The sequence below is a fragment of the Bradysia coprophila genome, chromosome IV, assembly GCF_014529535.1.
Source record: "Bradysia coprophila strain Holo2 chromosome IV, BU_Bcop_v1, whole genome shotgun sequence".
Taxonomy (NCBI): domain Eukaryota; kingdom Metazoa; phylum Arthropoda; class Insecta; order Diptera; family Sciaridae; genus Bradysia; species Bradysia coprophila.
The window spans coordinates 13,493,592-13,519,650 of NC_050738.1; the positions used below are offsets into that span (position 1 = coordinate 13,493,592).

Sequence of the window (26,059 nt, forward strand, 5' to 3'; positions counted from 1 at the left end):
TTGAAGGACGGAAAAATATGGGGAAGAGAAAATCGAAATAACTGCTCTGGGTTGAAGTGAGATAACGGCATATGATACGGTAGGTATATTTGGCTGTAGCAATGGGGAAGGGTAATAAAAGGCCGCCCTTATAGTATATAGATGTGCACATAGATGATGGAAGACAGTGAATGCGTATGATTTGGCACCAATTGCTGTAGGAAATTTAGAATTTTAGTTGATGAGGACGTTTAGCATTCGACTACAAAGTAGGAAGAAGTTATTGAATTAGCGGGAGAAATTTATTTTTGTTTTGCCAAAAAAAAATGAAAATTTTAGTTGGACGAATTAGTCATAGTGGGTCTGACGAAATCTATCACTGGAAGCACTCAATATACTAATACTAAACGAAACAGTCAAAACAATCGATTAAAAAAAAAAAACAACAACCGGAAGCTGTAGTTAATAGTCGACTTCAACGATAACAATTTTTTTGTTTCAAATTCACTAAAGCCGCGAGTCTTTTATTTAGAATGATGCATTTCTAAAACACTAAGCCAACTAGCCGATATGATGGTGATCTCGCTAATTTAATGGTCACTAATTAGCATCTAATTAAAAACTATTTTAAAGAAAAAAAAAACATTTCCAAACTGAATACATCGTCATAGCATTTAAAAACATCATGATTGGAGAGTGAGATGCATGTTAGTTCACATTTAGCAAATAACAAAAAATCTCACTTTATCATCTCTATAAATGACTCTCACGATTGTCACAGGACAGCGAACGTCTACAGACGCTATCTTACATTAATGTTTAATGCGTTTTGACGTTCTTCCTGGTTTCACTAGTAGTCAGATCGATTTTCTTCAAACCCTACTATGAGATGACTCCCTTCATCAAAAGTCATGAGCATGCTAGGGGTACAGAAAATAGTTTCCGTGTACCTATGGTACGCACGAGTCTAACAATGTAAAAAAAATAAATAAATTTCTTTCGCTGGCACACATCACCCGAAAGTCAATCTACTCCAGCAAGTGGAATTTCATTTCATGTTTCTCAGAGCTTAGTGCCAAATAGTAGAAGAAAATTGATTTTTCCAACCAGAAACAAAATTGAAAGGACAAACTCCAATGGCTGGTGGAATTGTGTTTGAGGGATGCTTTTGGGAGGCCAGTATTGGGGTGGTAACACACAGCGTTCGTATATGACTGTGTATATATAGATAGATATACTAGTAGTTCGGTTGTAAATGTATATGTGAATCGAATAAATGACTATTCGGTTATACATAAAATGTAATTTAGATACAAGCTAAGCGAAAGCCGGTTGTCGGCATTTTGGCGTTGTCTATTTTTTTCTTCTGTTAATTCGTCACTCATACAGTCACATCAGAACCCAAATATATGAATGTGTATTGCTGAAATAATTTATGGAAAAAGGAAACTGTTTTGCGTGTATTGGTTAAATAAATCTACCATTTCATCCAACTGGAGACCAATTTTTAAATAGGTTTTTATTTATAAATTTACGGAGTTTAAATTGGTTTGAGGTGACGTGATTCATTTAATTTTTGAACGTTCAAGGATTTCTGTATAATTTCCTAGTCATCTTATTTTCACGTATACACATACTAATAGGGACGAAAGACATTGCCTTTCGTTTGAGTGTAAGTAAATGTAATAAATGAGGCCCACCACAACAGCCCCTTTTCAGGTCCAGGCGCTGAAATCAACAACTATAGTCAACTACCCGCCAATATAGCATTAGTTTCAGAGTTTCGCAATTATTTACCAAAATTTGAGCTGCTATTACACTTCCGATAACATCTTGCAAACCTAAGTGGTTATTAGGAAAGAGTTTCACATTTCATCCTTTTATATGATCGATCAATAAAGCAAAACTAACGAAATTTGATGTGGAACGATGAGTGACTATTCTATGAAATTTTACTTCTGTATTAGACTTGTGATTGAAGCACCGGGGAGGATAAATCATTTTCCTATTTCTATTATTAGAATGTTTTTGGCCACCAACAAAGATTTTTCAAGAAAACGGATAGTCATCTGTTACCGAAAACAATGAAAAAAATAAATAACAAGGTCTGGGTAGCATTCTATTAGCAAAATGTAAGACCAATGAAGTAGTAGATTGTCAAAAAATGAATCAACGAACTATGGATATCGTTCTGTTATATATCAACATTTAGATAATGTTAACACGAATCAAGTAGTAGATTTTATGTCGAACACCATTAACACATTGAAATTAATTGCGACTTTCCAACTTTCGGCACCCTGGACTTTACTTAAATAGTCGAAGAATGCCTCCAAATAAATTTCTAAAAATCCAAAACTGAATTCCAGATTTTTAGAAATTTATTTGGAGGCATTCCACGACTATTTAAGTAAAGTCCAGGGTGCCGAAAGTTGGAAAGCCGCAATTAATTTCAATGTGTTAATAGTATATTACTTCCGAGGTTCCAAGTTGTGTATTTGATAAGTGGGGTGTTACAGCCCGACCCGAGGGGAAGGGCTGTATTCCCCACTTGTCAAATAACAACTTGGAACCTCGTAAGTACAATGCTTTACGTGATTAGGCAATGTAAATGAAAATGAAACATGCCGTAACACGTAAAAAGTTTAAACAACGGATGTAGTAGATTTGACAATTAAACTTTGTAAAAGATTGCTGCAAGCACAAAGATTACAGTGACAGGAAATTTCTCACAGACTATGCAAACCTTATCATTCACACATTTTCTGACAAATTCTGATGATTGTCTCACATCTAAAGAATTTAATTCAACTCTTTCAGACTTCGGTCATATTACATCACACACTTTAAAATTTTATGTTGCTATAACGCAGTGGCTTCCCTAAACACATATTGAGTGCATATAATATGACGCTTTACGGCTAAAGATGGGCACTATACATAAGTGTTACATTTTTCGATGTTTCGTTAATTTTTTTTATGATTGCGGTTGGAAATGTGAAGACATTGATCTTGATGTATATTCGATATACCAATTCAATGCTCTTGTTTCTATGTATTCATCTGATTGACGCAAATCCGTAAATTGATACAATTTTCTCGTTTACTTTACAGAAAGTGTGTAATGTTATATGGAATGCCCAAGATGATACTGTATGTAGGTCTACACATACATGTCTTCTTACTTAATGTGATACCGGGTTTCTTGAACAGGCAAACACTTGAAGGTTCGTGCCAATTTTCATTTTTTTTTTCGTTTCGCATTCTAAAATGTTCTGTTCACATTAAATGAGGAAATTCAATTAAATAATAAATTTCGTTCGCTTCAAAAATCTAAACTTTGAAATCAAGAAACTTTTCGGAGTTTTTTCTTCTTCTTCTTCTTGTTCTCAACTTTAAATTTTATCGCCATCGCCAAAACTATAAGTAGGGTGGGTCGATTTTCCCAACTTTAAAATCCACATCCAGTTTCTTGCGTAGCGTGAAGAAACTAAACTTGTGGCATCATTACTTTTTCGTTTCCGCATACTTTTGAGTATCCCACCGATTACTAAAGTTCGTATGAAAAATCGATTTCCCATGGAAAAATCAGATTTTCAAATACACTTGGGATATTCAAAAGTGTGCTGAAACGAAAAAGTAATGATGCCACAAGTTTAGTTTCTTCCAGATACACAAGCCACTGGGTGTGGATTTTAAAGTTGGTAAAATCGACCCACCCTACTATAAGTGATGGAATGCAGTAACTATGAATATTCTGCACAGAAACTTTGAAAAGTTTTTTTTTTATTCGGTAGGTACACAATAAACTGGAATTTAAATTAATTCATTTGCTTACGAATTAGGTAATCGAATTCGGTTGTCGATGAGGTATAAGAAATGTGTACGAGGACGTCGAGACTACGTGTATGTGAAATCACTTTTCATCAACGATTTTGAACGCTTACTAAAGAATCTAATAAGAACATCTCTGAGAGAAACAGCCCTACTGATGAGTCGTAAGCTGGGACGTAGGTCAATGATATTGGTAAAAATTACAGTACAATAGGCTTTCATTAGAGCAACTAAATGTAACCGATTTATTATGATCCTAGTGAGAAAGACGAACTGGCAACTTTCCCGTAAATGTTAAGAAAATCTCACTTTTAATTCTACACCACACATGACAAAACAAACATTTTTCACTCCTCAATAAATGCCATCCATCCTCTACTTTGATGACTTGTCTCCTAAAGAAATACCGAATGTCATAGCAAATACGACAATCCAAAATCCAATGTGTCACAGTTAAACCACAAAATTTTCATAAAACTGCTTCCGTTATTTTCTTTTGTCATTTTTCGCAATCTATATACAAGAGGAAACAGTTTTTGTCCGAAAATAATTCAATTCTTTGATTGAAAATCACAACTTTTTTTACATAATAACTTATCGGAGCGAACAAGTCGAATTGACTTATGTTTTAGGTGGTTACTTTTAAAGCGAAACTTTGATAAATAATTTACTACAAAATTAGACGACGACGTTACTCGTTGACACAATTCCTAAAGTTTTAATTAAATTTCACTCAAGCAGACGATATTAAATTTTGCAAATTTGGTCGCAAAATTCACTTATAAAATATCGTATACATCGTTGCTGATAAAATACAAACCATATTCGAATGAATTCATATAGGTACCTACTGCAAAAAAAAATAGGTGGGCCTTAATAATTTATTTATATGTTACTGGTTATGTCATTGGGGAACTCGCTAAAAATAATACCGAAACTTTTAAGCAATTTCTTAGCAATTATTATGTTTGTGAAGTGATTTTTCCTGTCACTGTTGGCTGAATTGTTTTCTATTATCTCTAGTTATCACAATTCACTAATGCAATCTTGCGAAAATTGCAGAAAATATTTTTTTTGGGCAAAAGAATGTCAAATGAATCAAAGCGAAAATTGCATTTGGAAAATTGGATTCTAGACAAATGGCGGTCTGCAAAAATTTTTCCGGTTCTCTTTCAAATATTCTATGCACAAGCGGTGCGAAATTGTTTTCGATAATCGCGATTTTGATTTAATCGAATGTAAAGATTGCTGTCGTCATGCAATTGTAATGTAAATGGTTAGAAATAATAGAAAACTGAATCCTGTCACCAGCGAATACTTTCGATAATTTTTTACTTACAAAAATTTTGTTAGAAATTTTCGGTGATGGAGGATTTCGTACGATTGATGAACACAAAACCCGATTGAAATTTATTAGGACATAACAGATTTTTTCGCAAGTTTTCTACCATCAAAAAGTGTTCAAATTTTCATATTCAACTTACATTCAATGCCCGTAATATTAAAGAATCGATTCTTACACTTTTTGTCGTCAAACACCTCGTACTAATTACAATTTAATCACATTTAATGGTTTTTATTGCAACAAAATTCGCAGTGTACATGAACAACTGGGGTATGACACTTTGAACGAAACGCAGTAAAACGGATTTTTAGTTTTGTCAAGTTGAATTGACATGTAGACACTGGTTGTACCACTTAAATTACCAATTCTTTTGACCGATTATACCAGCTGGTCTGCCGGATAATACTTGTTAAGCGGATCTACTTCTCCAATTAAATTAATTAATTTCTGATTAGATTCTTTAAAAAAAAAACTTTGAAACGAATACCGGTTCGAAAACTTTTCGGTACATATTTGTGGTAATGATCTGAAAGGTATTACCGGTATTAAACAGTTTGGATATGAAAATTCAACCTAACAAAAACAAAAAAATCTACTAGTCGTTACCAATTGCGTTCGAAGTTCGAAGTCTCGAAGATGGCTGATGAAATTTCTCTCCGGTCTTTTAAAGTAAATTCTAAAAATGCACTCAAAAAAACATAATTCTGCATATGAGAGAAAAAACGAAAGAGCGGAATGCGATGCTTTGACATTTTGTCTTGTCAAAGAATTGCTCAATTTTTGTTTGCATTTGTGGGAATATTTGAAAATTATGATTTGGGAAGTTTTAATTTAATATTATGGTTCTTGCTCATTAGAAGCTTATAAGAAAATCTAAAATCTAAGTTGTTATGGCCGAAAACACACGATCAATTTTGCATAGCTGTAATCAACAATCTTCGCCGCATAAAATTGTAGTCCAAAATTGTTCGTGAGTTTTCGACCTAATCATATTGGATCCAATACGAATTACTTTATTAACCAGATCTAGACCAGTGGCACATTGGCCGTCCCACATAGTAGAAAATTCAGATGTAGGTTAATGACGAAGAAAATTTAAAAATAAAATATTTATTGAAGGGTCTGTCGTGTCAGATATCTCAAATTTTCGTATCGTTTGTCACGACTGGAGCGATAGGCTTTTCCAATACCCTCGCTAGCAATCTAATTACTTTTATTAAGTTGTCAAAAATGACATGTAAAATGCATTAGAAAATTAGAAATTAATCAACAAAGTATTATTCTATAAATCAAGAAATAAGGTGGTATTTTGACAGCATCAAAACGAAGTTTGTTTGCTAGAGAGGGTATTGGCTTTTCAATACAATTTTAGTTTTAGGTCATTTGAAACCAACGTCTTCATGAACTATGAACCAAAAAAAATCAGTGCGAGTAGTTAACATTGAACACGTCCGAGAGGTCCCAAAGAAGCCAAGGCTTTGAAAGAAAGCAAGACATAAAGTCTCTCTCCACCGAATATTGTTGCTCATACTTCAGTTGTAAAAAAGTTGCTCGGTCGCCCCTCCAATCATTGACATTAGAATTTTGACGTGCATGTCTTGTACACGGTTTATATTTTCGAGTGATTTGTTGATTTGCCGGCAATTTCTTGTTCCTCGTGATAGAAAATCAACCAATTCAGTTCAGACGTAATGGAAGAAGGAAATGACGGTAAATTGTGTTCAAATTTACTAAATTGTAACTTTGGTTCGACTAAGATTTCAAACTGAATCAGTCCGAGTCATTAGAGTTTATTTATGTTGTGGAAAACGATTTGCGACGACACGAAAAACCACAACTAATTTTAGGGAAACCTGGTCGAAATGGGAGATATGATGGTTATGGTTGAGTAGGATCGATTTAATCGAATTGCTTAGAATTGAATATGAGGCAGAAATTTTATTCAAAATGTCTTTATTTGGAAGAGTACTCCCTTAGGAAAACTACCCCGTTCATAAACCGTTTCCTTAATTCACTGTAACATACTCCAAGTTCGTCCTGGTGTCACCATTTCGATTCGATCAACACATCCTCTACCTTCCCGACGGCATTGTCCAACTATGAACAACGTGCGTCCATCGGTGCCACCAAACTCTAAATTAGTCGGATTCGGAAAGCTGACCTGAATTTTTCCAACAATTTTACCCGTGGCAGGCGAAAGTATCGCGATATGTCTTCCACCATATCGAGCTACGAACAAGTTCCCATCTGTATCAGTTTTCATACCATCAATGTCACTTGTAACACTTCCATCAAGGCTATCAAAATCGGCAAACAACAATTTATTCGATGTAGTTCCAGCTGCGGTATCGACGTTGTATTTCCAAATTCGCTGAATGTACGGCGTTCCACCGCGATTGAATGACTCTGAGACATACAATGTTTTTTCGTCCGGTGACAAATCGATTCCATTGGTGCGTCCCAGCACCTCCAGCCTTTGTACGGTTCCATCTGGTCGGCACGACCAAATATCACCGTTTGAACTGTTTGTATCTGGCAGCCATTTCATTCCAGATGTGAAAATTGTACCATCGGAGGATAATGTGATGTCATTCGGTTGAATCATTCGGGAATCGCTGCAGTAATTTTCATTTCGTAGCTGATCCCGTTCGTTCAGTGTTAGTTTCAGCACTCTGTGATTCACTGCATCGGCAACAAAGGCGACTTTCGAATTTAAAAACCGGATGCCATTTAACAGCGACGATTCATTGCCGTCTCGGTAAAATAATTTCTGAGAAGGCGATACTTGTCCCAACTGAAATGTAGTCTTACTACTTCCGTAATCGACTGCGAAAATGTCTCCGGTCGGATTAACGCCAGCTCCTTCGATTAGAGGTCCGAATTTAGATTCATCGTATGTGATAAATGGTTGGGACACTAGATCCCAGCATGAACCATCGAAATTTGGCACTAGATCACAGCACAGATGTGGAGGTATCAATATATTGATTGCTATGACAATACCAGCAATAACTTCCACAGTTTTCATTTTTAAATGAGTTTTAGTAAATCCGTTGAACAAAACCTCTTTTTGCGGGTGTGTCGCGCACGAAGTCTGGATTTATTCTGTCGACGAAGTCAACTTACATTATGATCTTTTGTTGATTGTTTTTGTCTGTTCAATGTGTTAGTAGGCATACAGTGAAAGAGAATCGATAAACGAACAGGAATTTGCATCTTGTCACGTTGTTAATTACAAATTCAATGTTAATCACGTTGGGGCAATGACCTTTGGCCGAATTACTTCATACTAAGAATGTGCTTTCACAAACATTGTGCTACCTTGAGGTTTTAGGTATTATTTGTCGCAATTACTGATCGACGTTCTCGCAAACTTTGAAAGTTTTGCTTGTAAATTTCACTCGAATTTTTATTTTTCCCCTAATCATACGTACCATAGTTGAACGAACTTGAAATCAATTTTCTTTCAGAACCATCCGCGAAAAAAGCCAAACTTAACAGCGACCATTCAGACGACGAAAATGGTAAGCCAATGGTAAAATATGTCCGAAGGACATCAAACTCACAACAGCTTTCTCTCTACCTCAAGGTACCATCAAACCGTCCGCCTTTAACCAAAAAAACCGCCTCTGTCCGTACCTGGATACGATCAACCGCAATTTACTCGATTTTGATTTCGAAAAACTGTGTTCGGTGTCGTTGACCAGAATCAATGTGTATGCCTGCCTGGTGTGTGGTAAATATTTTCAGGGTCGCGGCACAAACACTCATGCATACACGCATTCTGTGGCCGAAGCGCATCATGTCTTTCTGAATTTACATAATTTGAAGTTTTACTGCTTGCCGGATAACTACCAAATCATCGGTATGTGTGATGCGTGGTGTGGTTCAACACTATGGGCTAAGCATGCAATCTAATCGTTACAGACTCATCATTGGATGACATCAAGTACCTGCTCAACCCAACGTTTAATAAGACGAACATCGCCCATTTAGACAGTGAATTGTGCAAGTCTTCACGCACGATTGATGGTCAATTATATTATCCGGGTATTGTGGGACTTAATAACATCAAGAACAACGACTACTGTAATGTGGTTCTGCAGGCTCTAACGCATGTCCGACCATTGCGTAACTACTTTTTACGCGAAGAGAGCTACGCAAATATTAAGAGACCGCCGGGAGATTCAATTTTCAATTTGGTTCAGAGGTAAGGTCTTCGTGTAATCCTAATGCATCGACAACCAATTCAACATTTGATCGCTAACCCAAGGTTTGGAGAATTGATGCGAAAGATGTGGAATCCACGAAATTTCAAGGCACACGTCTCACCACACGAAATGTTACAAGCGGTGGTTTTGTGGAGCAACAAACAATTCCAAATAACACACCAAGGCGATCCAATCGACTTCCTGTCGTGGTTTCTTCACACAACTCACCGTGCGTTGAGAGGGAACAAAGATCCGAATTCATCGATCATCAACAAATCGTTTCTGGGTCAGATGAAAATTTACAGCCGCAAAATTCCATCGACAGACCTAGATGAAACTCAAAAGTCTTTGTTGTTGGCAACGGAGGACTACCAGGAACGGTCGGAGGAGACAAGCTTTTTGTATTTGACTTGTGATCTACCGGCGCCGCCCCTGTTCATCGATGAGTTTCGGGAAAATATCATTCCTCAGGTGAGTTTTTCCTGCACAACAGGCAAATCCACTTCAAAAGTCTTGACGAAGACACCCACTAAATAAACCTTATACCAAAAATCGTCGTTCGTAGGTGAGTTTGTACCAACTTTTGGCCAAATTCAACGCAGTGAACGAGAAGGAATATAAAACGTACAAGGACAGCGTAATGAAACGTTTCGAAATCACTAAATTACCCGCCTTTATCATACTTTACATAAAACGTTTCACCAAGAACACCTTCTTTTTGGAAAAAAATCCAACAATCGTCAACTTTCCAATCCGGTAAGTTCACTCCATCCTGTACTTCGAACTTATTGCCGTCCTTCATTTCCAACCTTTTACAGGAACGTCGACTTTGGTGACATCCTCACCGAGGAAAATCGCAAGAATCATAAGAATACGAAGTACAATTTGATTGCCAATATTGTTCATGACGGCGAGCCGAGTAAGGGCACATATCGCGTACATGTTTTGCAAAAGTCTACGGGACAATGGTACGAGATGCAAGATTTGCACGTGACGAATATTTTGCCGCAGATGATTACATTAACCGAAGCGTACATACAAATCTATGAACAGCAGAATGATGACGACAAAATTAGAAAATAAATTTTCATTTCTTCTTTCGAATTTTAGTGTTGAGTTTATTTTACTGGCTGAAACGGGGGCTGAAATAGAGTTCCAGCTACTTGACACAAACGATGTTATTGTGTCCTATGAGTATGGTTTCGATTCCACTATAGTCGAGTAGTTTTTAGGAGCCTTAACCAGGTAAATCGTTAATGGGCGATCACACTAGATCTATGACCCATCATCCGACTGAAATTACGTTTTGTTTGAACTTCTAAAAAAAGTCAAAGTCGACACCTGTCTGTACAACCTTTGTAATTTTCTAACAAAAAATTTAATTCTGTTTTCTGATACGGCATGTCACTACGACTTAAAATTTCGAACGCTTTTCCAGTAATTGAAAATCGTAGGGTACGTAACCAACGTGGATATACCAAGTAACTCTTTACTTTAGTTTAGTTCACTTCAGATAACAATTTTATTGAAAATAAACATTGAATAGCCACAAGAAAGTCCAAAAATGCTTCATACCCCACTTTTATATAGAAAATAGTCGAAATAGATCAAAATTTGGGTTCCAAGAGTATAAGAACTACGTCAATACATCGAAAGATTCTTAATTTTAGTTAATCTAACTCTTATCAGCAATAAATAATGAATAGCCGCACAAAAATACTCAAAAAAGCGAAAAACAAACGATAGAAAGGGATAAAATTTCGTCGACTTGGGTTGGACTTCCACTAAAGTCGCTCCAATCCTTCGCAGTGAAACTTATTCAATGATATTTTTACATGTTATGGTACTACAGAGGCTAGGCTCTCTCACCATACATACCATGTCTCGGACTTATGTCACTGCAGCCGGTCATGGACTTGGGAAAATCACCTATACTTTCACCTGAAGTGATTGATATCACCAACAGGTCAACATGGACCTGGTGGTGTGTATACTCAAAATGTGCGTCTCTTCAAGTTCTACAAGCCTAGCTAATCGCGAGAAAACCATTTTGGGCCCCTTTTGGCAGACCTTTACTTCATGACCTCGAGCGTCGACAACAAAACAAAGTTCACCAAACGTAATACTACGTTCTACTCGCAAAAGTTCAACGAATCGAATGAGCTACAAATCAATAATATCTGTGACCCCTTGTCCCAAAATGTCTGATTTTGTTCGATGTTTGGCGATATCACTCTTAATCGATCTGTTGAACATAATTAGATCAAATCAAGTAAAAGATTAGTATAACTGCTGATATGTTTGTTTTCTTTTTTTAAATTGTAATTTTTTTGAATGTAGATAACATCCAGTCTAGTGTCATATAAAGGTTTTTTTTTGGATAACAAGAGACGGAAGATCACTGTTTCCCATGCACACGAAAAGAAAGTCGCTTTTTCTTTTATTTTTTACGAGTAAGGACACTAACGTGGAATCTCTGCTTCTCCATTTTTCTGGTTATTCCTTTGACTGAAATTGAAAGTCAATTGAATACGACAAATACGGTAGACGTTCCGTATTACCACTATAACCCGAGTAATTCTTTACCGGTTTACAAAATTATAATTTTTATCTACCTAGGTGAAATAATAGCAGTGAAAAAGTGCTATTATTTCGCCGTCGGTAGATAAAATAGCGTATTCACCTCTGGCCAAATGTTTATTTAGACACTTGGCGTTATAACATTCGCCTTCGGCTCATGCAATAACTCCCCAAGTGTCTAAATAAACATGTGGACAGAGGTGAATAATCTACTATAATCGACGAAGAAAGAAAGTCTTGAGGCTAAGTGACTGAAGTAATTTTTCATTAATTTTTAAAACTTTTGTTTGGTGTCGACGAAAGATTAAGTACTTGAGCTTTGAGTTTGTAGATGAAAAATATTAGAGCAATGATAACTTGAGTAAGTCTTATCCGATCTGTTGAATCGATGAAAAGTTAAATTTTAGGGTACAGTTTGCAGATGAATATATTTGGTGCTATTCGCACATTGTGTGAAAGGCTTTTACAATACTTTAACTAGTCAAACATTGTGTAAACAATTCAAAAGACAACGTACACACAGTACATTTCTACGTTAACGTCATCTATGCGCGCACACAACATGTATGATTGAAGTGACACATTGTTAAGAATCTGTTTTGATTGTTTATGATACAGTAAATGTGTGTAAGTAGATCAGCTGTTGATATTCAGCTGGTGCTTATTCTGCACATACAAATCTTTTAATAATTGTTTAAATGATTATATTTGAATGACAATGGTCCTTCAAGTTCCTTGAAATGACCGAAGGATCATCGTATTATACTATTTCCCATTCACAATCAAGAGAAAGTCGTTTTTTCTTCACTTTTGTTTTATTAATAGTACTTTTTTGGAAGTAATAATTTTGTTTGTTACAATTTCATATAAACACAAATGACAATTCTTTTAATATAATTAATTTTTGGTCATTAATGCGTCAATAACACTGTTCTCTCTCTTGTGCCTCTTCTTCTCTGTGTAATTTTGTTTCAATTTAAAAATGTTACATAAAAATGTTTTTCTATTTTTTTCCACTTTTTTATACACAAAAAATGTACGAAAGTTGTAAAATTTAAATTTATACTGTTTTTGCTTCCGTGTATCTTGTATGGTTTTCTGTAGAATTGGTATTAAATATAAAATTCATTTAATTAAACTCTACGACTATTTTTATATATATTTATATGAATGAATGTGGCAACTTTCTTAGTATACTAAATTTTCTTCGTTTAAAAAATAAAATAATTACAAAATTATAACCGAACGAAACATAAAAACCATAACAATATTTTCCACCGGTTTTGGTTTATATAATCGTACCAATTTATCAAATTATTAGAAAAATTTGTATTTATAATAAAACAGAGATCAAGAATTGCATAAATAGTTTCTTTCATTTCCTTTCATTTTTGTTTTCTTCTTGTTTATAATTATTTTTTGTTTCTTCATCTACAATCTCTACACACCTCATTAAAAGGTTTCATGTTGTCAAGATACGATATTATTACTGTGATAGTTGTACAATATTAATCTATGAATTTACAATGACAATTTTGTCTACAAAATGTACAATACTAATGAAAACAGATTTTTTTCTTTAATTTCTTTTTTATCAGTTATCCGAATGCAAACGGAAATGAAGTTTTGGAGTATTTACAGTGAAAAACAAATATATTCAATTGCGGAGGGAAAGACAAACAAATTATGAGATTGACATTTTATTGAAAAGAAAATATTTTCTAGCGAAGGTATTCCTGCTGGCGCCTCTGAGTTAAAATTATGAAGTCAACCTGCCAATTATACGATTTCTACTTCAATTTCAAGATTCCAATTTTCTATTTGACGTTGTAGAACAAAGCAAATTTCACTAAGACTTCAATCGTAAACTTGGGTTTAATGGGCCACTATCAAATCAGTCCCCATGGTCCATTTTATAAAAAAACATTTTCATGATTTTCTTTTGATTTTTCCTTTAAAAAATGCAGGAAACCGTCACGTGTTTCACGAAATATATTCTTTGAAAGTTAGCTCTGAATCACTATTATTGACAACGAAGAAATTGTTGTCCGGAAAGGGAAATGAATTAATTAAATTAGTTAGACTACAGCCATCAGCAAAATATTGCTTTTTAGCGATTCTCATGCCTTAAATTATCAATTCAGCCAGTGCCGCCTTTTCCATATGGGGCAAATGGGCAAATGCCCGTGGCGCCCGAAGTGGAGCAGAAGTAAATGGCGCCCGAGGTCCTTAAAAAAAATTAGCTTTACTAAATTGGCGCCTATTTTTCCAATTGCCCGATGGCGCCCAAAAGCTAAAAGCGGCACTGAATTCAGCAGTACCACTGATATGACCTTCGACATAATATATACACGGCTCGGACGTCAATCGCACTATTTTTGACTAAAACAACCGACTTTTGGTTGTTTAAAAATTGTGAGGAAATATCTTTGAAAAACGGCTCGGACGCCACGATGTGTTGATAGAATCTATTACTTCATTTACTTAAATAGATTAACATTGAAGCGATTTGTATGTAACGTGCACGCACTGGGTTTCGATTAAGTTTCTCTATGTTGCACACATTGCAATGTCAAGCATATGTCTCTTGTAACTTGTGCTAGTGAAGCCATTTTTAGCAAGCAATCCATTTCATTTTTCTAATAAAAAAAACTTGAATTGATCAACAATGTGTGGCATCAGAACAAAAACCCAATCGATACCAGTGGCTATGAATCCAAAATCTATTGCCTAGTGTTTGATAAAACATTTTGTACTTCATTTGTTTAAGCACACATTTTGGTAGATATAAAAGGCTTTTAGCCGGAGCTCATCGCTTATTTATCGTCGTCAGATGAAAGACTAGTCGCAAAACAAATTTCTGTCCACATTCGCTGAGTCATTTCTCGTTTCAGTACTAAAATATTTTAAAAATTCACTGTTTATCCTATAGTCACTTATGTGGAAGAGTGCAATTTTCGTTGATAGTCCAACAAATTAACATTAAAACGTAAAGAAATTAAATTTTCTTTGACCACCATTTAAATCTCAAATAACCGGTCAACAATTCGGTTATGTTGTTGCTTCTAGTATACATTTTAATGAAGTAGTAACACTGCCGAATGTTATACACTGGATTGTAACCAAGTTTTCTTATTCGCATCGGATTAAATTGTCCAAACAAAACATTTTACAATTTGAATTCTGAAGTATTTTTAAGTCGAAGTGAGAGTCAAGGGTTAGGATGGAAGGGATAGTGTAAGAAATAAACCGACCACTGAATCATATACACAAAAACCAGGTACTCAAGCTCTATTTTTCTTGTTTTATCAAAATTATCCTAAATAATGTGCTTTGCTCAGTTGGTGTTTTATTTTACTAGTTTATGTTTACGTGTTTGCTTCCAATTTCTGTCTAACTTTTGTGTGTTTAATAATTAATATCAATGAAATGACAGTAGAAAGCAAAATTTTTATTATTTTTCTTTTGCGGTTTCTCTGTGCTTACACACCAAGAAAATGGTAGTTTGCTGTTCCACAGTTTTCAGTTTCGAAATTTTTATTTCATTTTTTTCTATTTTTATTTTTTTCATTAACATTTAGGATAAATTTAAATTTTAATTACTTCAATCGATGAGTCACTACTGAATGGTGGAAAAGACAAAATGTTTTTGTTTGTTTGTAATTAATTAACACAATAATATTAAGTCACTAATAAATAACAAAATTAGTTTCAAATATCACACACAATTGTTCAATTTAGGGAGAGAATGCGCGCCACAAAATAAAAAGTTTTTTTTAAATGTTTTTGAAATTTTCACTTCAAAGAAAAGGGACACCAAATTTGATTAATATTTAAAATTAAAAAAACAAACGGACCCTTCTACAACAACAACAACTTAATTTCTCTATTAAATTTTTTCACTTGCAATTCGCATAATACTTTCGATACCAGAGTCTTCGTCTGTACTATCATTCTGTTTAGTGGATCGATCACTATCCACCTGAATCAGTGGACAGTCGCTATCGTTTAACTTCTCCTCATCAGTACCAATCTCATCTTTACGATCACTATCATTGATCCGATCATCATCTAAACTGGACGTGGATTTACCGAATGTGGAGAAACTCATTTGCCGTTCCGACCCCGAACTGGAACTTAACGAATCCATGGAACCGGTACATGACGGTGTTGGTAGCATCATATTCGTTGGATCGATTGACTGATCGGTGAGCGAATTCTTTTTCGCTTCCATACCGGTTGGCATTAGAGCAGGTACATTATGTAGCGGTAATCGTAATGATGCCTTGGTGTGGCATAGATCGCCGAGAGTGACGGAGTCCGATAGGAGTTCAGCCTGGAAATCGAAATGATGAACACACAGGTGTTTGGTTACTAAAATGAGTTCACATACCGATTCGCCTACGCCGCTATCAGGCCGAGCTATATCTTTTTCGATGTTGACATTACTTTGTTCCGAACAAATGAAATCCTTTAGATCTTTAGGCCATTTGATTTGTAATTCGGAGTAGCTTGGATATTTGTCGCTGTTGCTTTCATTATCCTAACAGATAGAAAAATTGTTGTAACACCGCGTGTAACACCGCACTTCATTTCGTAAACTCACTTGAATCTGCGACCATGAAAAATTCGATTCGGTGGGCCATGTATGACACTGAGCATTGAACTGACTGCCATGAAACGGTCGTGTAGTACTGGACACACTAAATCCGTCGTTTTCCGTCACTTTGTCGTCGATTGTTTCGGAACTTTTTTCAAACAGGTCGGTCAGATCTCGTGCCCATAGCTGCGGTTCACTGTAGGATGGCGATAGGGACGCAACTTCTTTCGGATATTCGTATACCGAATGGTAGTTCTGTTTTTTGAAAGCAACGCTCCGTCGCTTCTTCGGACTCTGTAGAGTAAGAAGCATGGATGAGTTTACAATTTGGAACCAAAGGTCAATTTTTATGAATGATATGTCGATATGTTCAAAGTTCAAACTTCTGTTAAGTGTGATACTTACTGCAACGGCATCCTCTTCCTGCGATTTTACAAAGGCAGCAGAAGAGTTAACAAATATTTACCCAACGAAACTAAGATTTATTTTATCTAATTTCTATCCCTACTGATCGCAAAAGAACGACCATTCTGACGTTCCTTACTATACGTAAAAACATAAGGAAATATAAGGGTGACTTACGCTGCTTGATTTATCCGGGCTCTTAAGAGCTGATCGTGATGGTTGCGCCAAAGAGTCCCAACAAGATGGAACCCATTCACCCTCTGCATCGGACGAACTATCTTCATCTACATATTGCTCATGATCCATATCAGCGACTTCTGATGGACAATGAAAAAATGGAACATTTAAATTCAACCAATCCACAGTGACGACTAAACTATCAGTACCTGTGACAGGAACTTTATCTTCGTGTGATTTCCACACGCTCTCGATATCCTCTTCAACAATTACGGGAACCGGAGCACTATCGTGTTTCTGTTCCAATTTGTGTTTGTACAGCTCGGGACTGGGAACTTTTGGCGGTGTACCTTTGACGTACATAAATTCTTCGCTACTGTTACTGTCATCCACATCACTATCCCACTCGTTCGCCGTAAACGATGTAGACATAATCTCAGTACATGGTCCAGTAAATCGTATATCGGATATGGAGTGTGCCTGTTCAATGGAAAGGAAAATCTTAGCAACAAAGGTACTTGATAAATGGCTCCGAACCACTCACCCATGGATCTTCTTCACCCGATAAATGATTTATCATTTCCGTTGCAACCATAACACAGTTCTGATCTCCTTGATTGTTAATTTCACACAACGTGAAATTCGGGATGATCTCGTGATGCTTAGTTAGGTCGATTGGATGCTAAAATCGTTGAAATTTTGGTTAGAAAAGATATTTTCGTTCGAAATTACCTTAGGCATCACTTACGAATGTGTTGTTCTGCATGATCACGTCTGTTTCGTTCAATAAATCCCCCTCGAATATGCCCGATTCCGTCAGATTCTTTGCAAACATATTGATATCATCGCTTTTCATTGGAGCCTCTATTTGATCGTATTGCTTGGAATTCGGATCGGTGTTCTCTTTAACGTTATCATAAATAATTGTTTTAATTTCCGACGATTTGTTGTAATGACCAGCCGAATAGTTGATTTCGTTCAGCAGAAAATTGGTTGTTCTATCTTTGTACGAATCATCATCTCCATTGTGGTGATGATTGGGCAAAGTGATATTCGGATGATCCTGTTTCACATTCTCCTCTTCCTCTTTCTTTGGTATATCAACAGTCGATGAACTTTCATCGTTTTCGAACTCATGGCATTGGCTCTGTTCATCTTCATTGTCCATGACGCCCATGCTTGGAACGTCATTTAAACTATTCAGATCGAACTGACCACTAGATCCCCAATCCGGTTCAGAGATTTCCGAAATTTTCTCGTCTTCTCTAATGTGTACTGAGATGCATGTTTTCTCATCTAAAGTATTGGTGGTAAATGTTGTATCGACCGCATCAGATGACAGATGTTCCACGGTACAAATATCTTCGGACAGTGTTTTTTGCTGGTCAGGCGATAACAAATCGTTCACATTACAAACTTCATTCACTTCAAATTCCATCGGTTTGAAAGATCTTGGAGTTGGCGTTGAACCTCCCGATGAATCCGGATGGCTTACTTTACTGTCCTTTACAATGTCATTTTGTGAAGTTGTACGCGGCGAAAAAACATCATCGCCAAACGTATCTTCGAAATTGAACAGGGTATCGTTGGACGCCATTAGTGTTTTAGTCACTCCCATGATTGCTTCGCCAGTTTCTATGCAGCCCGTGCTGGTACTATCCAGATTTTTCGTTTCATTCATCACAAATGTTTTGCAAGTCTCGTCCTCACTCTCCTCCATAATCGGTGACAATGGCCGCTTGTAGTTAATTACCATTTCCGTTTGTGGCTCATTGATATTTTCGCACGGCGAACGTTGTTCTGGTTTCTCATCGATGTCGTCGTCATCGTCATCGGAAAAATCTGGTGGATGTTCGGTGACTCCTTGTGCATGCGGTAACATTATTATTAACTGCTTTCGAAGTGCATCGAACGTTTCGTTCATATCTTCTTCACTTTCATAGTCTACATCAAAAGTGTCGCTGGCACTTGGTGGATCTGCAAGAACAAAAATTTTAATATCAAACTGTGTGCATCAGTGCCAATGTATTCTGACAACTAAAATGGAAAGTTCGCGATTACGAACGATCCACAAATCGATTACAATGGATGCAATACGTACCATCGGTTTTTGAATGAAGAAACCATCCACTAGTGCTACCTTCAGCAAATGCTGCTTGTGCCGAGGTACAAGGCTGTTGAATGTCCATAACATGATCTTTCGGCATCACTAATTCCTGAGACATGCTGTTCGATATAAATTTGTCCCACGAATCGCGCGGATAATTCAGTTCAATGGGTGTGTTGACCGGTGTGACTGTGGTCATGTCGACCGAGGTTGAGTCTTCTCTGTCGATTTTGATCGTTGGACATTTAATTTGTGGATCCAATTCCGCCTCCTTCAAAAAAGGCTCCTCAGAGGTGGTGAATGTGGAATTGACTGGATTGGTATTTGGTTTGTCCAGTGGAAATGTTTTGTCCAGTGGAAAGGTTTTGTCCAGCGGAAATGTTTTATCCAGTTGCCTCGTATCGCTCAATGTGGGACTTACGCCAATCGGTTCCCTGTCGAGGTCGAAAGTTGCGTTGGCAAGAGGTGAATCAATAAACTCTGTACTGTGACGAGATTGATCTGCTGCTGTATTTTCATTTTTGACGAACTTTCCATTTCCATTTGATGTAACCGAACCTAGACGACCATTTTGCAGTTCTGATACTATTGGACTGATACCGAGATCATCATCGAATTTCTTTATTTCGACCGTTGGACTCTCGAAGAGGTTAGAACTGTTGGAAACGATATCAAATGTAGCATTGGCTATGATGGGTGAATCAAAGATTGGGCTTTCATTATCAACGGATTTCGGCATTTTTCTGACAAAAGGCGTACTGGCCTCCAGAACAATGTTGTCGAAACATAAGTTTTCCACCGATCCAACGCTTTGTAGATCGCGTGTTAAATATTGATCGTTGAATTCCTGTTTCAAATTTGTGTTATCCGCCTTTCCTTGCAAGGCGTTGAATTCAATGCGACAGTCTTGATCAAAATTGTTAAAAGTGTGACTCAATGTAAAGTTGGTCGGCACCAGTCCTTGCACAATTTTACTTTTACTCTCTTCAAGCACGCTATTTACTAAAATTTCAGCCTCTTTGCGAACTTCATTAATATGATTCTTATCGTGAACTCTTTTAGTCTTGTTGTTAATTTCCCTTGCTGCATCACTTATCGTAATATTGTTCACCAGATCCGGAGGAGTAAACTTGTCGTCTTCGTTGGTAACGAAACACTCAAACTCATCTTCATTTTGTTGCAACAGTGACTCCTCTCCTGATATCGCAATATCTAGCGCACGCAAAGCTTCCTCGACACTATTCACATCTGTAGTACTTTTATCTGACAGCGAACTTTCCAGTGAAACAGCTTCGTCGATCAGCTTCACCGTAGATTTAAGGGGGTCGTACGATCCGATAACATCCATTTGATTTTCACTATATTCCACCTCAATAACGACATTTTCATGGTCGATGATCTCGACGAATGGATTGCTGGGACTCGAATATGCAACACCATAATCTCTAGTGTGTTCGCTGAATGGATTCGATCGATCAATGAATGGTTGCTGCTGTTCTTCTTCCCGCTGAATTGAAATGGCTACTGGCTCAACTAATCGTTCGATTTCGTTGCGATTCTGGATGTAATTAACGGCATTATTATTTTCGATGTTTTCCATATCGGCTGGGGATAGTGGACCGTTGTTGTTATCAGCTTCTTCATCGATTTGAATCTGAAAATTAAAGACAGGAATTTTTGTTATAAAAAAATCTTCTGTTTCTCCAGCTGCATGTGTTTGTTACAATATTTTCATTGATTCCAATGATGTGAGCGTTTGCAGCTTGATTTGTAGGCTCGTTCTGATTTGGGTTCGATCGTTCTGGTGATGATATGGCTCGAAATATTGGATATTCGGTTCGGGCTGGCTCTAACACGCCGGACTCATTCTCAAATTCCTGTTTATTTAAATAAAAATATTAGAAAAATTACATTGAGGCTGAAACAAGAGAATTTCATAGTTAGTTCAGTGTACCATTGTGAAGTACGAGGATGGTAAACTGTTTTTAATTACGAGATCATGCAAGCACTTTATATGGGGTAAGTATTACAGGTTATCTCATTGCACATTCAACTATCACAGCAATGACAATGACATATATTTTTTGTGAGAAACTTGCAATGACTCGCTCCGAAATGGTTTTCCATTTTATACAAATTCATCTAAAAAAAAATCCGCTCAAACGAGTCATCTTATCGAGTAAATACACAAATTTCGTCACAAGTCATTTTCTACCAACATTTTCGACGGAACGATGTTACCACATGTTAAACATTTAGACTGAAACCGGGAAAATTTCTATCAAAAAATGCAGCCAAACCCAAAGGATACCAAAGTGGCATATGAAATGTTCAGATCATATCCAGCAGAATCCAACAGAAACTGCACTCTGTGAAGCAATCGTGCAAATACTCTTAGTTTCTAATCAGCATTTGACACAAAATCTTGTACTTCAATATCATACATTTCTGCTATTTAATAGAACACTAGCTGCGTCTCATAGCTCATTCTTGTCGTCGTTGCAAATAGGAGACGACTAACCTTTTCTTAATGTCAAATCGACAATTTACAGCACAAAAGTCTAATTGTTACGGATAAAATGTACAGAATAATGCAAATTTGATGTGAATGAAATTTAACCAATTTGGCGGCCTCAATGTCAATAAAATTCAAATGTTTTGAAGTGGAAAACCTATGAATCGACCAATGTTTAGATTAACGTAATGCGGCTAAATATAATACTAATAGGATAAGTGTCTTTCACTTTCGAGGAGTATTAACAGCGATCAATAATATACCGCATAATATCAACATATTAGAAGTAATGATGATGACAAATTGAATAAATACGGCAAGTGTTTCGCGTCATACAAGAAGTCTTTTCACACTCAATCATTTTTCTTTTGTACTTGACGACAAGGAGCAGGTTTCCTAGTAGCTCTTCAAAGCTAAATCAATCTTAATGCACTATTATGCCGGAAAATATAAAACAAAAGAAATTTGTGTGTGCTTCAATCCAACAATGTCAAATCTATTTCTGGATTTAAGATTCATTTTGCGGTTTTTTTTATAATAGCGTAGATATAACTACAGTAAGAGGGATTCTTTTGAAAAACAGCCTACCGTAATCGGACGCATTTTCCATTGGAATTTTTTATATGTGCCTAGAAAGGACTTCGACCCTATAAGCCAAAACCACTTTCAAAAAAATTCTTCGAAGCTTGTGTAATTGCTGGTAAAAGATGAGCAAAAACCGAAAAAATGCAATTTTTCTTACAAAAATCATCATGCGGGGTGTCATAAGAAAGGTAATCACATGTACTATTGAGCCGAATAGGGAATTGATGGTTTTAAAATTCATCCACACTGAAATATGTGCAGTTGAAGTTTTCTACCGAAGACTTACACTGTTCTTACAGAGATTTCTCGGGGTACACAAAACGTACATGGTCGTGTGTGGTATCATTTGAAAGGTAATTGTATGTGCTTTTGGGCCAAATAGGTTTTTATGTGGTTTGGATGCATATGCGATGAAATAAAAGTTGAAATGTTTAAGTGCTCATATTTCATCGCATATGCATTCAAACTCCATAAGTCCCTATTTGGCCCAAAAGCACATAAAATTACCTTTCAAATGATTACCTTTCCCCACACGACCATGTGCATTTTGTGTACCTCGAGAAATTTCTGTAAGAACAGTGTAAGTCTTTGGTTGAAAACTTCAACTGCACATATTTCAGTGTGGATGAATTTTAAAACCATCAAGTCCCTTTTCGGCTCAATAGTACATGTGATTACCTTTCTAATGACACCCCACACGACCCTGTACGGCTCGTGTAACTGGAGAAATTTTTGTAAGAATAATTGCATTTTTTCGGTTTTTGCTCACCTTTCACCAGCCACACAAGCTTCGAAGAATTTTTTTGAAAGTGGTTTTGGCTTATAGGGTCGAAGTCCTTTCTAGGCACATATAAAAAATTCCAATCGAAAATGCGTCCGATTTCGGTAGGTTGTTTTTCAAAGGAATCCCTCGTAAGAGACTCGCCAACGTTTATCAGTCTGTGTGTTTTTTGCGATATCGATCTATCATCATTCCGTTACACAAAGATGTAAATAATTTGTCATCCAAATCTGATGCGTCTTAAATACTTTCAGTAATTTAGAAATTTTATTACTTCGGAATGAACAATTACGATTTGGGTACGAGACAGTCAATTCAATAATTAGATTAACTCGTAAGGTCAAACGAAATTTTCGCTAAGCGTTGATAACGCGACATACTTCACCAATTTCTACAGACATTGATTATACTAAAAAGTATGAAATTTTACGACTAATATAAAGAGTGAACATGCGAACTTCATTTACTAATTCGATGATAATATGAAAGAAGAAAATATCAAGCGAAAGACACACTAAGCTAATTAATTTTTGACATTCAGTCCTACTGTAAGACAAACTGTCAATAATGTACCTTCCGGTCCTTTATTTGGTTAAGCTATAAACGAATGGAAAGAGAAAATTTTTATGGAATTAGTAAAATTTTGGTTAATTATTCAAAAAAAAAATGTGTGTGCAAAATTGATAAATATCTAAGAAGTTGGAGGTCTAGCTGTAGGTGCAAATAATTCGTAACAAAAAACAAATTCGAAAAAAATGTTCCCGTCTTTAATATTTAACATACACAAAATGAACAACACAAATATATAAACTGTACAAAATAGTAGCTCAATTCCCATCACAATAATTAAATAATTCATTTCATCACTGGAAATGTACAGCATGTAACCAGAGATGGATTACACGACTTGTGATTTGTTTAGTCATCTATGTTGTAATACGGTTAAGAAAAGATAATGACCATTCATTTGAGCACAACTGATGAAAAGGACATCCCATTTCAGCACCAGTACCGAAATGAACATCCATTTCAGCACTAGTGTGGAAAAGTACGACTAGAGCGAAATTTGGAACATACTTGATATTCAAATCCAATTTCGTGATTGGAATTGAGCTAGATGTCATTAAACTAGATGTGCTTGAAAAACGGAACAACAAAAAATGATACAAAATAACATAACGAACGACAAAACAACCAATAATTAAAATCTCGCTTTCTCGTGCATTTAATGCACGATTTTATTCGCTTTTTTTTAAATTAAATTAAAATTGGCCTTAATTAAACACATAAATTGATATCGATATAAATGTATACCTCAAAGCCACGTTTTCTGCGACGACAACATACACACGCTCCTAAAACCGCTCCTACACTAATGAAAGCCAACACGCCGAATATCAATGCCTTTTGCTCACCTAAAATATTTTTAATTTATTGATGATAGTCATGATTACATTAACAGTGATTAGTCGGGTGGATTATACTTTGTTGTCATTGTATAATCCGTGCGTATTAAAATCGTGCGGATAGTTCAATTTGGATTTAATTAAATTTGCACATAAAAAAAGACTTTAAATCGCATTTAGAACGCAGTTATCCGTTCTGTCCAGCTAGGGAGTGAAAAAGGAATTCAATTCACAACTACTGGTTCTTGGGGTCATTGGACGGTATCGATAGATGATTAGAATCTATCTTGAACATCAGTGATGGTGGTCGTCAATCAAAATGATAATTTACATCTGAAGATTCGTAACCCATACGGTTTAGTAAGGGATTGCTCACGTTATTTCGTTCGTTCGTCTTCAATTTACTTTTATGTATGTTACGAAGATCTGGGTTAACTGCCCAACTCATAAACACGAACAAGCGATAAACGGTTCATGAGATTACATCAATTTATAAACTTTGCAATTATAAAAAAGCAATAAATTCGCAATGTGTGATAACAATAGATTGTGACGTATTAAGCGTAGACAGTAAGGTGTCAACTATTCAATTGCGAACAATATCACTCAATTTCGTTGAACTGACTGATTAGAAGATGGTGAGAGCTCAGTCATGTAACACAATCATCTATATGTATAATGTTATCGGATGAGTCTTATCAATTGAAAATGAAAATTTTTCTTCCCCGATGTTTTATGTTAAATTTGACAATTCCCAACAAGCAACGATAAAGCGAGTGGATTGCAATGTATGAATGATTGTAAAGCTTTGTTGCAGCAGGTCGGAAATTTACATAAAAATAACTTTGGAAAAAAAATCGGTTGCTGCTCCAGTGTGTGGGTACTAGAATGACGTACGGAATCGTAGAATTGAACCTTCATTGATTAAGTTAAGAGGAAAACATTGATTTACAAAAACCTTTTTTTAACATACCGATTTGAGCTGAAGGTATTGGAAAGCAATTAACTGTTCCAGCCAAACAACAGCAAATAAATATCACTTTCTCCAGCCGAATAGCCATTTTCGTTAATTATTTCGACGCAACAATACAATAAATTTCTTATAACAATTTAGCAGTTACTTTCAATCAAAAAAACATCACAATTGTAATTCATTTTTTCTTTGCGTGATTCGGTTTGACACTTCCCTGTTTCGAATCGAATCAATGCAATTTTCACTCGGTAACACAATCAGTTGGATAAAGTTGTACACTAGATTCTATTTTAGCAATTCATTAGGACGTTCCTTTGTAAAGTTTGTGGAGATGTGGGAAAATGCGAAAAAAAAATTAGAAAAAATTTGATAGGAAAAACAGGCAGCCATTTAAAGATTATTTTGTATCAACTGGGAACCGTACATTCTCCGATGTATCGGAATGTCACATTCACCGATTTTTCATTTTATGTCCCAACTAGAAAATTTGCTGTTCGTTGTGAGGCGTTGTGAGAGGCGACTCTCAAATATTCTTTTTTGAAATTGAGTTGTTTGATCGAT

General features: G+C 36.0%; 4 protein-coding genes across 33 annotated transcripts in view; 1 reads left to right on the forward strand and 3 right to left on the reverse strand.

The window, feature by feature from the left end:
* Positions 1-5,744, reverse strand: part of LOC119066397 (zinc finger protein 2 homolog) — a 38,494-nt gene extending 32,750 nt beyond the window's left edge. For 3 of the 27 annotated variants that reach the window (XM_037168842.1, XM_037168841.1, XM_037168840.1), the window contains exon 1: positions 5,298-5,662. The gene's annotated coding sequence lies outside the window, so the exon portion shown is untranslated. Of the gene's footprint in view, positions 1-5,152 lie in introns of all 27 variants that reach the window. The other 24 variants (XM_037168836.1, XM_037168846.1, XM_037168847.1 and 21 more) reach the window with 17 other exon arrangements.
* Positions 5,745-6,705: 961 nt separating this feature from the next.
* LOC119066505 (U4/U6.U5 tri-snRNP-associated protein 2) lies at positions 6,706-10,473 on the forward strand. Its single transcript, XM_037169014.1, has 7 exons — positions 6,706-6,868; positions 8,629-8,682; positions 8,748-9,023; positions 9,086-9,368; positions 9,432-9,840; positions 9,935-10,125; positions 10,188-10,473. Exons 1-7 carry the CDS (start codon positions 6,850-6,852, stop codon positions 10,450-10,452), a joined length of 1,497 nt encoding a protein of 498 aa, XP_037024909.1. The 5' UTR covers positions 6,706-6,849; the 3' UTR covers positions 10,453-10,473.
* On the reverse strand, positions 6,880-8,259 carry LOC119066506 (gluconolactonase-like). The gene has a single exon (XM_037169015.1). The coding sequence runs from the start codon at positions 8,184-8,186 to the stop codon at positions 7,170-7,172; it is 1,017 nt and encodes a 338-aa protein (XP_037024910.1). The 5' UTR covers positions 8,187-8,259; the 3' UTR covers positions 6,880-7,169.
* A 2,490-nt stretch (positions 10,474-12,963) lies between the features above and the next one.
* Positions 12,964-25,922, reverse strand: LOC119066089. 4 transcript variants are annotated; one of them, XM_037168357.1, is made up of 13 exons: positions 25,499-25,922; positions 24,434-24,534; positions 23,693-23,716; positions 20,963-21,115; positions 19,233-20,892; positions 17,880-19,108; positions 17,676-17,813; positions 17,341-17,611; positions 17,132-17,271; positions 16,955-16,972; positions 16,556-16,843; positions 16,343-16,492; positions 12,964-16,285 (listed from the first exon to the last, which is right to left on the reverse strand). In XM_037168357.1, the coding sequence occupies exons 1-13, from the start codon at positions 25,584-25,586 to the stop codon at positions 15,839-15,841; spliced, it is 4,707 nt and encodes a 1,568-aa protein (XP_037024252.1). In that variant the 5' UTR covers positions 25,587-25,922; the 3' UTR covers positions 12,964-15,838. The 4 variants fall into 4 exon arrangements, with proteins under 4 accessions (XP_037024252.1, XP_037024254.1, XP_037024255.1 ...); XM_037168359.1 differs by lacking the exon at positions 23,693-23,716; XM_037168358.1 differs by lacking the exon at positions 16,955-16,972 and having other exon boundaries at positions 15,602-16,285.
* Positions 25,923-26,059: the final 137 nt, after the last annotated feature.